The sequence below is a fragment of the Asterias rubens genome, chromosome 13, assembly GCF_902459465.1.
Source record: "Asterias rubens chromosome 13, eAstRub1.3, whole genome shotgun sequence".
Taxonomy (NCBI): Eukaryota; Metazoa; Echinodermata; class Asteroidea; order Forcipulatida; family Asteriidae; genus Asterias; species Asterias rubens.
In genome coordinates, this window is record NC_047074.1 from 5,096,061 (window position 1) to 5,111,303 (window position 15,243).

At 40.7% G+C, this 15,243-nt stretch overlaps 1 protein-coding gene across 2 annotated transcripts; it reads left to right on the top strand.

Moving 5' to 3' along the window:
• The first annotated feature begins 1,103 nt into the window (after positions 1-1,103).
• Positions 1,104-14,114, top strand: LOC117298540 (protein hinderin-like). 2 transcript variants are annotated; one of them, XR_004519974.1, is made up of 10 exons: positions 1,104-1,206; positions 2,741-2,791; positions 3,612-3,766; positions 4,420-4,514; positions 5,720-5,835; positions 7,095-7,216; positions 7,357-8,551; positions 9,463-9,769; positions 10,779-12,264; positions 12,335-14,114. XR_004519974.1 is itself a non-coding variant. In XM_033781848.1 (9 exons), the coding sequence occupies exons 1-9, from the start codon at positions 1,155-1,157 to the stop codon at positions 10,993-10,995; spliced, it is 2,310 nt and encodes a 769-aa protein (XP_033637739.1). In that variant the 5' UTR covers positions 1,104-1,154; the 3' UTR covers positions 10,996-14,114. The 2 variants fall into 2 exon arrangements, 1 of the variants encoding a protein (XP_033637739.1); XM_033781848.1 differs by having other exon boundaries at positions 10,779-14,114.
• Positions 14,115-15,243: the final 1,129 nt, after the last annotated feature.

Here is a 15,243-nt window from a genome sequence, read left to right on the forward strand (position 1 = left end):
CCACGACTCCTTACTTTGCTGGATTAATTAATTCATCACAGGTAGAAAACAAAGTATAGTTTTTCACGGATCTGAATCAGTATGGTCTAATGTCAAATCTGGAGTACCACAGGGGTCTGTCTTAGGGCCTTTGCTTTTTAAAATTTATATAAATGACTTACATATGCAGCTGTCTAACTCCCCTCGCCACTATGCTGATGAAACTTTTTTGTATAGACAAATGCAGGGAGAAAATGATACCTTTGTCCTTCCAGAGAGATCTTGACAAAATAAGTGCCTGGTCAAATAGAAATTTACTCCTTTTGAATCCAGGTAAATGCAAGTTTCTCTCCATCTCTTGAATGCATCGCTGGTCATACCAGGCTTCATATTCCATAAATAATATGCTTATTCAAGAGGTCACCGAGCTTAAACTACTAGGTGTACTTGTTCAAAACAATCTCTCCTGGGAAGCGCATGTTAATTTTGTCACAGCTAGATCCTATAGACTTTTGGGTTTTATTCGTCATGTTGTGGGCGACTGTAATTCTAAAACACTGCTCACTTTGTACAAGTCTATTGTTTTACCTCTTTTATATTATTGTTCTCCTGTTTGGCATATTTATCGTGTTAAACATGAGACTCAACTAGAAAAGGTGCAGAGGTATGCCACAAAGCTAACGCTTCATCAAATGAGACAGGAACAACCCTACAATAGCAGGCTTATAGAAACGGGGCTTTCCATCCTAAGTAATAGAAGGGAATACTTGTTCTATGCTTTTGTATGTAAACAATATTGGTTGCTCACAATCATACAGGTGCCTTGACATCATTGCTAGACACGAGATAAACGGAACACGTCACGTACATGTCAACTGGGATGCCACGCCTGCCTTAGTCACTATATTCATAATTCTGGAGTGGAGCAATTTTTTGAACCTGTATTTTTGACAAATAGGATGCGATTCGTGTTTGATTGGCCATAAGCAACAATGGTCACAGAAGCGGGCGAGGCTTAAAAAACACACCGCGAGTACAACAGGTAGCCCCCCCCCCGTCAACAAAGTTTCTGAATATTTTTTAGATGAGAAACAAGTTTTTTATTAATGGCAGCCAAACTCACGCATGCGTCATCTGCGGAGGCGGTCATTTCCGAAATTCAACAAAACCACAAAATGGCGGAAGAAAATGACAAGGAGTCGTATGAAATCTACTGGACCATAGATGGTAGGTACTCTTTTATACTTTACTCTTTAGCAGCGAGCTTGTTTTGTGTTACTCCTGTCTAAATTAACAAATAATTTATTTTGCTTTATTTATATCAAAGACTTGTTTGTTTTTACCCAGCCCGCCGACCAGCCGTCCTTACGCGATAAAACTGTGTATGTTTTTCGGTTGACCAGTTACGATATATTAGTATTAAATTACTTGTTTGTCTCTTGTCTTCCGGGTTTTTTTTTCTTGGGGTGGGGGGGGGGGGGGGGGGGGGGTTTGGATTCCTACCATCTACCATGCTCCTACTGTAGGCTACCATCTACCTCCATGCTTCTACTCACAAAACTAGGTAGGTTCGTTTCATCAACATCCCTGAACTGAACCGTAATTTTCAAGAAGTGTTGCATTTGTTTGTTGATTTATTTTTAATTATATTATTGCCTATTTTTTCTGTGATAATAATAGACCTTATGCATTGACGTCATCCAGCCGCCATCTTTGAGGTCAAACGGTGACGAAACAATCGAAATGCACAAAGATTGGCCAATGAACAACCTCCTTTTGACCTCAATGCGGGGGCGCCGTACTGAAATGATGTCATATGTGCATAATATCTATAAATTATAATTTTAAAATTAAATGGAATATATATTATAATTAAATTCACTGAATCGTGGGAATCGTGTGTTGACGGCAGGGAACGATTTCATCCAGCATTCAGCACTTTAGTTTTACTATACTATACAAATTTTGTGCAGAGTAAATGCTAATAATTGAGTAGCAAATGATGATTTTTGAGTTGCAAAGGATAGGCCTTACATATTCTTTGCATTTTTATAACTTTTTGCTCTGCTATGCCTATATACAAGGGAAATCGTTCACTGGTGTACATCTTTTTGATGACATTTGACCTTTGATTTTGAATTGAAAGTGAGTGATACTTTATTATATTATTCTACGTCCATGGGCCAAATAACAAAAAATACCAGTTGATCGTCCTGATTTTTCAAAAAAGAGGAGGATGAGGGCCTTACTATTTACTATTACTATTTTTTTCATTGTTTATTATTATTTATTAATATGGTTGCATGAGGACCCGTGTTAACCCTAACATTGACAGGGTTGAATAACACTAAAAGGTTTTGCTGGTAGGCATTCACTAATATTGTTTTATGAAACAGACGGTTCCAAGTGTTCGAGAGCATCAAGTTAGATTCGGGACTAGGCCTGCCAGTCCTTTTGAAAAGATGGATTATTATTTTATTTTTTAACAAAAATCGAAAAAATGGTAAATAGTAAAAAAAAAAAAGGAGGCGGCCCCAAAAAGGGATGCGGGCGGGGATGTTTTTTTGTTTTATTTTTGGGGGGGGCCTTAGTTTATTATTATTATTTTGTTTGCCATCAGTACAACACACAAAACAAAGTGAGAAGACTGGTATTTAAAAATTACCAGTAGTGTCTAGTGTCTTCAACGTTACTCACCAAAGTAATAAAATGATGTTGCCATTTAGTTGTGTTTACTTACAAATGTTTTTGGTTTTTGCAGACAGTTTGCACAGCAACAGCTCAGGCAGAGATAGACGCTCATTTGTCCCAGGTATTTAAAGATGCACATTTTTCAAACACCTTATAATTTACAGCTTTGATCTTCTTATTTGTTCTGCTTCTGCTTCTGCTTCATTACTGTGTAATCACCCGTAAGGGTTATAGTCACGCAGGTATACTGTACAGCGTATACTGTATACATGTACAGATAATTACTTTGTGAATGGGCGGGCACAGGTTTGAATGGTCTTGATGTTTAGTTTAGCCAAGCTAGCTTTGAATTTGTCTAAGGTTTTTGCTTCCTTAGTTGATGCTGGTAAAAGGTTCCACTCCAGAATTTTGCATGGTATGAGATAGAATTAGTAATGCTCAGTCTTTTTTGGTGTGAAATGGGATAAAGGATGTGTTTTTAGAGCAGCTTTGTGTGGATCTTGTTGAGGGTTTATGTAGTTTGTCGCTCTGGAATACTATGATATTTCTTTTTGCTTTCTACAGGAACGTAAGTCTGTTGGAGGTCCTATCCTACGATATTCTAGGGTTGGCCAGTTAGTATTGTAGTTAAGTATGTCAGTGACGCTTGCGTCCCTCTTGTAATGTCTTGGTCACAAAATGAGCTGCTTTCCGTTGTACTCTTTCTAGTGATGCTTTTTTGGATTTGGTATGGGGATCCCAGACGCTAGAACAGGGCTCCAGACATGGACGGACAAGTGACTTGTATGTCGTGGCTTTCACTTTTTCACTTCAGTGATAAAGATGTCTCTGTAGAAGCCCCATGATACAAGATAATTTGGATGTAATAATTTGTGATATGAGTCCATTTGTGATATGAGTTTGTTATACACAAATTATAACTAATGCAATTTTCCCACTAGGAGTCGATCAACCTATTCGGAAAAAGAGACAGACTATGCAGAAAATGAACCCAGGCAAAGCTGCACAGGAAGGAAGGTCAAGAGGTCAAAGTTCACAGGTCAGACAGCACAATGGGAAAGCTGGGAGTCGTCAACAAGAGACTCTGACATCCATGGTAACTTTGACTTCAAACATTCAGAACCTTACCCAATTGCTTTCCCCATCTTGTTTCTTTCACTCAAACGACATTTCATTTTGTACGTGATTTGTTGCGATCATTTGGGGTTTTACAACAGGGGGAAAGCATATATTCTGGCTCGAATCCAGCCAAGAGTGATCTTGTTGTCCTGTGTGTTCATTAATTGTAGAATTGATCCTCTTAAAGGAAATTAATAGGTTGAAAATATCACAACCAACCTGTTGGAAGGAAGAGAAGCGCTGTAGAAATAAATTATCTTTGACACCAACCAAGATTATTACAAAATGATACAATTTATTTACACAGCAGTTCTTTGGACACTTTCCAATAAATCAAGGAAGAAAGGCAAAATTGCATTTCTCTGCTTTTGGATTCGCAATTCCTCTAAACTAAACCAAAAGTGCGGTGATCCTGGTTTAATTGGCTGCATATTGCGCCACAGCGCCTTGTAAACCATAACAGTACACTGTGCTATAAAAAGAGTTTGTCTCATAATTCAAATGTAGTCCCACATACCTTGCAGGAAAATACTGAATGCCGAGTGACCGATAGGAGCCCTATATAAGTAAGAAGCCACTATTACTATTGATTTTATAAGTCGATATCATAAATTATATCTTCCATATCAGGCTGAACCATCAAAGTTGAAAGAAAAGCCGTCTTTGAAGGATCTCCGTCCCGAAGATAAGAAGAGAATTGCCAACCTCATCAGAGAGCTGGCAAAGTAAGTCCAAAGAATTAATGAATCAGACCATATGGGATTTGAGGTATTGCATGGTGAGGTATCAATATTTATTTGGTTTGCGGTAGCACAATGTGTGTATCTTCTTGCCAGGTAGACTTGGTTATTTAGAGAACTGTCTCGCTTTAAATTTTACTGCCGTGGATTAGATTTTTCGGAATTCGGGAGACTTCTCAGTTCTGAAAAAAACTGTCCTGCATTTTAACTACTACCTGGACGGAAGGTAGAAAATCGGCCAGTACTACTATTTTATCTTTTAATGGATCGTTATTAACCGCACTACCACGGAGTGAGTTCTTAATTGGAATAAGAGCATCTGAATAAATCCTCAGCCCCCAGCTCTGGGAACAAGGTAGCAACCCTTTTCCACCAGCAAACATACAGGGGTTATCAGGACTTGAAGTACCCACTGGATCACTGACAAAAGTCCAGACATTTTTGAACGTGGCCAGAAACCTCATGTAATTTTTTCAAACATGCTTTTGAAGATTAACCACGAGGGCTTTTCACTTTCGACCTCCTAAAAAGCATCCAACAAAATATGAAAAGGAAATGATGTAGTTCTCCATAAACATCTACAACTCTAGAGAGTACTTACAGGAGGAAATGTTGTAATTTTAATGGGCTCTAAAATTTGGATCCTTACAAAAACAAAAAGTCAGACGTGGTATACTTTATCAAAGTCATGTGGAATGTTGTGCCATTCTAGGAGTTTGCTGGGTACACAAATCAAACCAATTTCCTGAAACAGCATTCATCAGAAAGAAAGTTTTAAAGGCAGTGGACACTATTGGTAATTACTCAAAGTAATTATTAGCATAAAACCTTACTTGGTAACGAGTAATGGCGAGCTGTTGATAATATAAAACATTGTGAGAAACCGCTTCCTCTGAAGTAACGTAGTTTTCGGGAAAGAAGTAATTTTCCACAAATTTGATTTCGAGACCTCATAATTAGATTTTCGAAATCAAGCATCTGAAAGCACACAACTTGTAACAAGGTTGTTTTCTTTCATAATTATTTCGCAACTTCGGTGACCAATTGAGCTCAAACTTTCACAGGTTTGTTATTTTATGCATACATGTATGTTGAGATGCACCAAGTGAGAAGACTGGTCTTTGACAATTACCAATAGTGTCCAGTGTCTTTAATACAAATTATTATTGTCCTTATTTTGGGTTTTCTAGGGCAGGGGAAGAAAAGGAGGTTATCGTCCAGCAGCTGAATGTCGAGCGTCAAACGTACGAAGAGAAAGTCAAGAGACTTCAGAACCAGATGGTGACCATCCTCAAAGAAAGAGAGCATATCCTTTGAAGATTCAATCGTGGACTATTCCTGGACCAGACTATTTTACCTCCAGCCTCAGTTTGAACCATATAAGAGTTATATATAAGAACTAGAGGGCGCACAAGGCTAGATACGCGGCCTGGTGTGCGGCCATTTTCTAAAATGACAAAACAGCATCGCAAAGCGTATGTTTATCAACACACACGACATGTATTCCACATTTAACTCGCGTATAAAGTTCTTCTTACAAAACGGCGTGCATGTCTCCTTGTGGTCCCGTTGTATTTGTGCATGCAGCACCGCCAGTGCGCCCTCTAGTTCTTATAAATAACTCTATGGTTTGAACACAGTATCATTTGTGTAGAGAAATCAAAATGGCTGCCTGACACAAGTTGTTCTATACTGACTAAGCCTTGATCTTCCTTTTAAAGTGGGATGCAGTTTACCTTGAGGCAAGGCTGAAACAAGGGGGTCGCTGCCTCTGACCCTAAAGCATTTAGTGCTTTTAAAGGCACTGGACACTAATTGGTAATTCCTCAAAATAAATGTTAGCATAAAAACATACTTGGTAATGAGCAATGGAGAGTTGTTGATAGTATAAAACATTGTGAGAATCGGCTTCCTCTGAAGTAACAAAGTTTTTGAGAAAGAAGTAATTTCTCACTAAAATATTTTATTTGAATTCAAGACCTCGAATTCAAGGCATCTTAAAGCACACAACTTGTGCGACAAGGGTGCTTTTTCCCCCATTATTTTCTTGCAAAATCGACGATCAATTGAGTCCAACTTTTCACAGGTTTGTTATTTCCTGCATACATTACATGTATGTTAAGATACACCAAGTGAGAATACTGGTCTTTGGCAACTACCAAAGGTGTCCCGTGCTTTTAATCGATAAACCCCTTGCGCTTGACGAATTCAAACAGCCCCCCTCACTGAAATCAAAGGAAGACCCATCATTGGCTGAGTACAAGAGTTGTGCAAGAATGGCGTTCCATTGTTAAACCCCAGCGAGGGCGACCTATAGATGAAAGGTGCATATAGACCCGTCTCGCACATCGCGCAGCGCACTTACACGTGCCCAGCCTGTCCACCACTTTGGGAATCAAAATGTGCACAAAGGAATTGACAAAAAGGCAGAAGTGGTAGACAAGCATTGTTTGGAGGTGCCTTCCGTGTTGTGCAAGGTGCCCAAGTCTGTTTCTGCAAAGCTTTTTAAGGTGTATGTTCATCGAGCATCAAGCTTGTTTTGTTTTCTTAACTTGTAACCTGCACTGACGCAAAAGCAGTACTTACAGTGTCAGAAGCTACTTGCAGAGTACCAGTCACAGTTGGCTTCCGAACAGGAGAAGATTGCGGCTTCTTTTAACCTTTCAACTTTGACCTCGCCTCACAAGGTACGAGATACATTTCAGCTGTTTTCTAAGAGAATTGTAATGATTGGTCTTTTCCATTTCTGTGTATGTATTTTGTACTTCTTAAATGAAAGCTAATTTGAAATTTTATTTTTAAAATATATATTTTATTTTTAAAACAGCACAATAGCTCGATGTCAGCCCCTCACTCCATGCAGGAACAAGCACCCAACACTATTCCCACCTCAGCAAAGCGATTAAGGAATGCCCATCTAGGAACACCCAATGAGAAAACAACCCACCAAGCACAACAGCCCACCCATCACAATGCCACCCCGAGGCACTCAAATGGGTACCAGAACACACCCCACCAAAGTAGTGCCCAACTGCCCCAATCTAATGAAGTTGAATTCAACCCACTTCTAGCAAGCACCCATCAACCACAACCCAGCTCTCATGGAGAACCAGCCATGCAAGTTTCTTACGGAAGCAAGGAACACCCAAGAGGGTATATCCTGAGACCTAGGCTCAACACCCAACAAGGGGAACAGTTAAACTTAACCCCGAGGGGTACCCACATTTACCCAAGTGACTCGCAAGAATCCAGGGCACAATCGGGTGATTTTAGACCCCTCCCACCAGAAGTGGATGATGACAGTAGAAAAACCAATTCCCCAGACTTTATAAATGGCTCTTGGAACCATCAAATGGGTAACCCACACCCAGCCGAGCACCCAATGAGCAACAGATTTCCTTGGGCCGCAAAAAATGGGGCAACTGTTTACCCACCAGGGGGTCAGTATCTGGGTGACGGGCCACAGGTGCGTAAGACTCTGTCATCAGCACAGCAACTCCGACATACCAAGCTGGAACGCCAGAAACAAGAGTTGAGGGAAGAGCAAGCGTGGCTTCGACAAAAACTAAAAGATCAAGAAGAGATGCTTTTGTTGAAGCAGAGCCAACTTGAGCAGCACAAACTTCACCTGCTGGAACAAGAATGGCAAAGAGATCAAAGCCATAGGGCTACACACTGGCAAAGGAACGGCACAGACCTGGAATGGGAAGAGCCGCGGCTATTCAACGGGAAACTGCCGCAACGTCACTCCGAGAGTGAAAACGACAGTGACGACGCCGCTTCCACAAATTTCCCACCAGAGAATTTCATTAATCAGTCTCAAACCGTGTTGACAAACTCGTTGCACGAGTTAAACTTAAACAGACAGGACTTTGAAAGTTTGAGAGGAGAGCCTTCGGGGGGAAGAAGAGTTGCTATGGCAACCGGAGGAGTTACAGGAGGATGGGAGAGGCAAAGAGGAGAGCATATTGATTGTTATGCATCACTTTATCCCAACGTTCAGGGGAGACGGAAAACACAAGGTAAGTCTCTCCATGGTTGGAATGCTGTCTTGATAAAATGTAAATCAGATTTGTTACTGCTGGGCAAGAAATATTGAAACTATGAGACAAAATTTGAAGGTACAGAAAAAATGAAAGGAGGCCTGATGGAACCTTTGTGACTCTGATTGAAATGAACAGAATACCAGTCGTGGAAGAAACATGGGTATATTGGCTGGTAACCTCTGGTACATGTAAGCATTATTTTTTTGTGCTTAGCTACCTTTTGTGCTTTAGGCAAACTCTATGGTCCTTTTTGAAACCACGGCTTCAGATTTGGCTTGAGGCTTCGTTTTCTCGTCTGAAGCCAGAGTGCGTATACGCAAAGCAAGCGCGAATTGTCAAAACAACCGGCGGGGCCAAGCTAGCCAGAGCCAAGCCGAAGCCGTAATTTCGGCCTATGAAAGTGGGCCTTGGTTAGTCTGCTGCCACCTCGTGTTCCAAAGTCTTCCATTCTCAGCTATGACACTATCCCATTTTTTATATATTTTTATATATATGTATATATCATTCTAAACATCCTTTGTCCTCGCCACTTTACTCCTATTGGTTCATAGCCACCAATATTGTCTCTGAAATAGAAACTTTGATTGACTGTTGTTTTTCCCGCTTCTTTCTTGATCCTTTCCTTAATCCCTTTCCCCCTCTCTTTTTCTATAAATGGATATGTATTTGTTTGTACTTGTTTTATGCCTCTGAAGAAGGTCCGGATTGGATCGAAAGCTAAGGCCATCTACATTCTACAATCTACATTCCCTATTCATTATATATATATATATATATATATTTTGTTTTACTTCTATAGTAAATTGACAAACACTTTAGTGGGTTTGGTTATTTCCCCTCCTATATTTTGAAGAGAAAATATTTATAAAAACATCTTTCCCTCCAAGGTTCAACTTCCTCCTCTCGATCCACGTCGAGCTCCACCAACCCACCGTTAGTTGACCGTTCCACCTCACCATTCCACCACCGAGACCCCAGACTGACCGCAGCATCGGGCCGAGTCAACACAGGGACCTCTCCGGGGACCAAGGGTAACTTGAGTTTGTCCCCAGGGAGGGTCACCGTAACCCCGGCACCCTCCTCAAGGTGGAGAGACGTCGGGTCTGGCTCGCGGCGGGTAGACAGTCAGAGACATATGGAACCTCTTGCACGGAGCCCAAGACAGCCAAGACATGATGCATCGATGAGGAAAAGGTAAGACAGACGGACATAGAGTAGATTTGCAAATTCATGACTCTAGAATGAAATACTTCTTGAAATGTCTCATCCACAAACTTGTAAATCTGTAGCTGAGTGATAGAGGCCGTTAATTGCAATTTTATATCCGGAATTTTCAAAAGGGTGTTACATGAAAAATGCGTTCTTAGAAAATGAAGGTTTCTCTTTGCTAGACAATGGGAAAGACTTTTGGGACGCTTGGTGGCAGCAGACTTACCAGGTAAAATCCATTGTTCTCGGTCATGTGCGCACGCTCAGAACTACATAAACAATGGAAATTTACCTGGTAAGTCTGCTGCCACCTAGCGTCCCAAAGTCTCCCATTGATCGATAAACTCCATTTGGCAGGAGTTCCAAAGTAAGCAAAAGCTGTTTTATTAAATCCAAACTGCACTAATGATATTACAGTCCTGAGCCGACGAAACCTCCTATCTTCTAGTAACATTTATTAGTACAGCAGAATGCTGCTATAATGAACACAGCTGGGACCATAAATTTTCAGTGGTATAACGATCGCTTGGCAAAAAAATAAAAACAACGGATGGCTTACCTAGGCAAAGATGTGGGAAGCTTTGTGCGATACTCCTGGAAGTAGAACCCAGGGCATGCTGTGTATAGTTATCTCTGTGCGTTTGCTATGACAGAAAACATGCGCGCTGCCATTTTATCTTCAAAGGCAAAAGATATCGATACGCCATGACCACAACTGACATTGAGGGCTTGCACAGTAGGAACTTCAAGCTAAGCACTCAGTTTTCTATTGAATGCTGATATTTTAGTGCTTGGTTCATACTTCACCCGTATTGCAATAAGCAAAGCAAATTTCCATGCGTCCCATTTTGAATACGGTACATACCAGATTGTTAGCGTAGAGTAATTCGCATTTACTTTCGCATTTGCTTCAAGTATAAACTGGTCTTTATACTTCAGTATAAACTGGTCTTTATACTTCTAGTCTCTAATTTGTTTTTCAAATTTCACACAGCAATGTAACCCACCTCTCCGACTTGATCGACGACTTGGAATCCCCACCCCCACCGACCACAACCCGTGCCAGACCTGTGAGCACAACTCACAACACAAGCACAGCCCGACACGGACATCAATCCACGCCAGATCTGTTCCGAGATGAAGTACTTTTTACGGACACCGAGACAGAAGTGCAAGAATCTAGGATCCTTGAAGACGTTTTCTTCCTGTGACTTCAAAAAAGCTGCAAAAGAAATAATTTCAGCTGCCTCAGACAACCTCACCTTGTACCAAGGAAAAGATTTCTCAGAATTCAGGAGATTTCTCTACTACCGCTGAGTAGATTTTCAGAATTCGGGAGACTTCTCTACTACCGCTGAGTAGATTTTCAGAATTCGGGAGACTCAGTTCTAAAAAGATCTGTCCTGCCTTTTTAACAACTACCTGGACGGAAGGTATCAGCCAAGACTAGGTTCAGTTAAAAAAAAAGGTTCTTTTCAGAACTGAGAAATCTCCCGAATTTTGAAAATATACTTCGCAGTAGTAAAGAAATCTCAGCAATTCCGGAAGTAGTAGGTAGTAGAATATAAAGCAAGACAAGTTCTCAAAAGAGCATGATCTAATCAGCAAGTAGAGACACACATGGTGTTACCACAAACCTAATATACATTGATACCACACCTCAAACCCCATACAACCTCACCTTATTGCCTATAATAGATTTCTCTTTCCAATTATTTCTATCAGTAAACCCACATGAATGAATTGAAAAAATTATTATAATTTGTAAACTTTTTACTTGTAAAAATACCTGAAATATTAAACTGTTTATTAAGTGCTTGAATTTCTTGTTAAACTTTTGTACTTTGTGCTAATTTGGAACAAGTTCTTTATCAATAAAATAATTTTGTTCTGCTGCATTTATCATTGGTCATATTAAGTTTGATAATATGGTGTGTAAGTCTCGCGCATCTTCCAACTTCATTATTAAGTTTTACATGTGGCCAATTTTGTTTCTTCAAAAACTTAAGTTTCATGTAGTTTATGGCAATAGCAATAATATATTGTAGAGAAAGTCACATTCAGCCATAAAATATGTGAGAGTAAAATATATTCAACAAATATAAAGAAAACAAAACAAGATTTGACCTCTGCTTCTGGTTATTTGTTAAATTGAAATTGTATAAATATGAGAATATGCTATGGGTATTTTTTATTTATTTTCAAGAATTTTGTAATAATATCATTTGATTTCGTAGAGAAATATAGTCTTCTGTCAAGTTGTTTCCCCTCATTTTTCATAAACGCAATAGAAAGCACTGATCACACTGAACTAAAAACACTTGCTACATATAATTTATTTCATTGAAATGTCGCATTACAAAAGCAATCTTATTTATTATAAAGGCTTTTTTACCATTCCAAAGTCAATTATACAAATGAAGTGGTATGATCAACTCCACACTACAGACCTTTTTGACCTTTGTAAACCTTTTCTCAAGGTGTGGAAGTCTTCACCATGCCACAGTGACACACCCATGCCAAAGCAAATTCTCAACCCAGCTTCTCAAGGTGTGGAAGTCTTCACCATGCCACAGTGACACACCCATGCCAAGGCAAATTCTCAACCCAGCTTCTCAAGGTGTGGAAGTCTTCACCATACCACAGTGACACACCCATGCCAAGGCAAATTCTCAACCCAGCTTCTCAAGGTGTGGAAGTCTTCACCATATCACAGTGAAACACCCATGCCAAGGCAAATTCTCAACCCAGCTTCTCAAGGTGTGGAAGTCTTCACCATACCACAGTGACACACCCATGCCAAGGCAAATTCTCAACCCAGCTTCTCAAGGTGTGGAAGTCTTCACCATGCCACAGTGACACACCCATGCCAAGGCAAATTCTCAACCCAGCTTCTCAAGGTGTGGAAGTCTTCACCATGCCACAGTGACACACCCATGCCAAGGCAAATTCTCAACCCAGCTTCTCAAGGTGTGGAAGTCTTCACCATACCACAGTGACACACCCATGCCAAGGCAAATTCTCAACCCAGCTTCTCAAGGTGTGGAAGTCTTCACCATACCACAGTGAAACACCCATGCCAAGGCAAATTCTCAACCCAGCTTCTCAAGGTGTGGAAGTCTTCACCATACCACAGTGACACACCCATGCCAAGGCAAATTCTCAACCCAGCTTCTCAAGGTGTGGAAGTCTTCACCATGCCACAGTGACACACCCATGCCAAGGCAAATTCTCAACCCAGCTTCTCAAGGTGTGGAAGTCTTCACCATGCCACAGTGACACACCCATGCCAAGGCAAATTCTCAACCCAGCTTCTCAAGGTGTGGAAGTCTTCACCATACCACAGTGACACACCCATGCCAAGGCAAATTCTCAACCCAGCTTCTCAAGGTGTGGAAGTCTTCACCATACCACAGTGAAACACCCATGCCAAGGCAAATTCTCAACCCAGCTTCTCAAGGTGTGGAAGTCTTCACCATACCACAGTGACACACCCATGCCAAGGCAAATTCTCAACCCAGCTTCTCAAGGTGTGGAAGTCTTCACCATGCCACAGTGACACACCCATGCCAAGGCAAATTCTCAACCCAGCTTCTCAAGGTGTGGAAGTCTTCACCATACCACAGTGATACACCCATGCCAAGGCAAATTCTCAACCCAGCTTCTCAAGGTGTGGAAGTCTTCACCATACCACAGTGACACACCCATGCCAAGGCAAATTCTCAACCCAGCTTCTCAAGGTGTGGAAGTCTTCACCATACCACAGTGACACACCCATGCCAAGGCAAATTCTCAACCCAGCTTCTCAAGGTGTGGAAGTCTTCACCATACCACAGTGACACACCCATGCCAAGGCAAATTCTCAACCCAGCTTCTCAAGGTGTGGAAGTCTTCACCATGCCACAGTGACACACCCATGCCAAGGCAAATTCTCAACCCAGCTTCTCAAGGTGTGGAAGTCTTCACCATACCACAGTGACACACCCATGCCAAGGCAAATTCTCAACCCAGCTTCTCAAGGTGTGGAAGTCTTCACCATACCACAGTGACACACCAATGCCAAGGCAAATTCTCAACCCAGCTTCTCAAGGTGTGGAAGTCTTCACCATACCACAGTGACACACCCATGCCAAGGCAAATTCTCAACCCAGCTTCTCAAGGTGTGGAAGTCTTCACCATACCACAGTGACACACCCATGCCAAGGCAAATTCTCAACCCAGCTTCCTCCCTTTATAAAGACACAGGGACACTATTATTAATTGTCAAAGACCAGTCTTCTCACTTTTGGATGTCAACATGTATAAAAATAACAAACCTGTGAAAATTTGAGCTCAATTGGTCGCCAAAGTTGCGAGATAATAATGAAAGAAAAAAACACCCTTGTCACATGAAGTTATGTGCTTTCAGATGCTTGATTTCGAGACCTCAAACTCTAATTCTGAGGTCTCAAAATCAAGTTTGTCAAAAATTACTTCTTTCTTGAAAACTACTGCACTTCAGAGGGAGCTGTTTCTGGCAATGTTTTATATCGTAACCAAGTAAGGTTTTATGCTAATAATTATTTTGAGTAATTACCAATAGTGTCCATTGCCTTTTACAGTGGTCAGCTAGCTAAATCCCAGATAAAACACCCAAAGACCAGTCAAACCTGACTCCAGGTGGCTCAACTATCTAGTTAGTGTTGAAAACATCCCTATTTAAAGGCACTGGACACCTTTGGTAATTGTCAAAGACCGGTATTCACACTTGGTGTATCCCAACATAACATGCATAAAATAACAAATCCAACTCAATTGGTTATTGAAGTTGCAAGGATATAATGAAAAAAAAAAACACCCCTATTACACAAATTTGTGTGCTTTCAGATGCCTTAAAAAGGGTTATTTTTGAGTGAGAAACTAGCTCTTTCTCAAAAGCTATATTACTTCAGAGGGAGCCGTTTCTCACAATGTGTTATACTATCAACGGCTCTCCAATGCTCGATACCAAGTAGGTTTTTATGCTTACAATTATTTATAGTAATTACCAATAGTGTCCAGTGCCTTTAATATGAAATATGGACTAGTGAAAAAAGCTGGCGGCCTGGAGAAAAGACAAGCTGACTGGTCTCGCTGGCTAAACCCTGCAATCCAAAATGTACCATTCACACAAATGATGGGAGGCTAACTTGCAGAAAACATCCCATAACACCCACATTCTGATTTCACAGGAATACGTTACATTCCTGATTTTACAACAAAAAATACCTTGCGTCAAACAGCACTTGCACTGTTACTATTTTACCCGCTGAGGTGCAACTGTTGAAACATTGAACTTTAAAATTCCTGCAAGTGCTCATTTATATTTCAGTTTGCGGAGGACTTACCACAATTTTTGTTCATGATTAGGATTTTTAACAATGACTGGAAAAAAAAAGTAGAACATACATGCCTTGTCAATGTACACCATACATATTTAC

Excerpts from the sequence above, each read along its gene's own strand:
- LOC117298540 (XM_033781848.1), top strand. The coding sequence starts at position 1,155 with ATGGCGGAAGAAAATGACAAGGAGTCGTATGAAATCTACTGGACCATA. Across the intron at positions 5,836-7,094 it reads CATCCTCAAAGAAAGAGAGC|TGACGCAAAAGCAGTACTTA; the intron begins ATATCCTTTGAA and ends TGTAACCTGCAC. Across the intron at positions 8,552-9,462 it reads GGGGAGACGGAAAACACAAG|GTTCAACTTCCTCCTCTCGA; the intron begins GTAAGTCTCTCC and ends TTTCCCTCCAAG.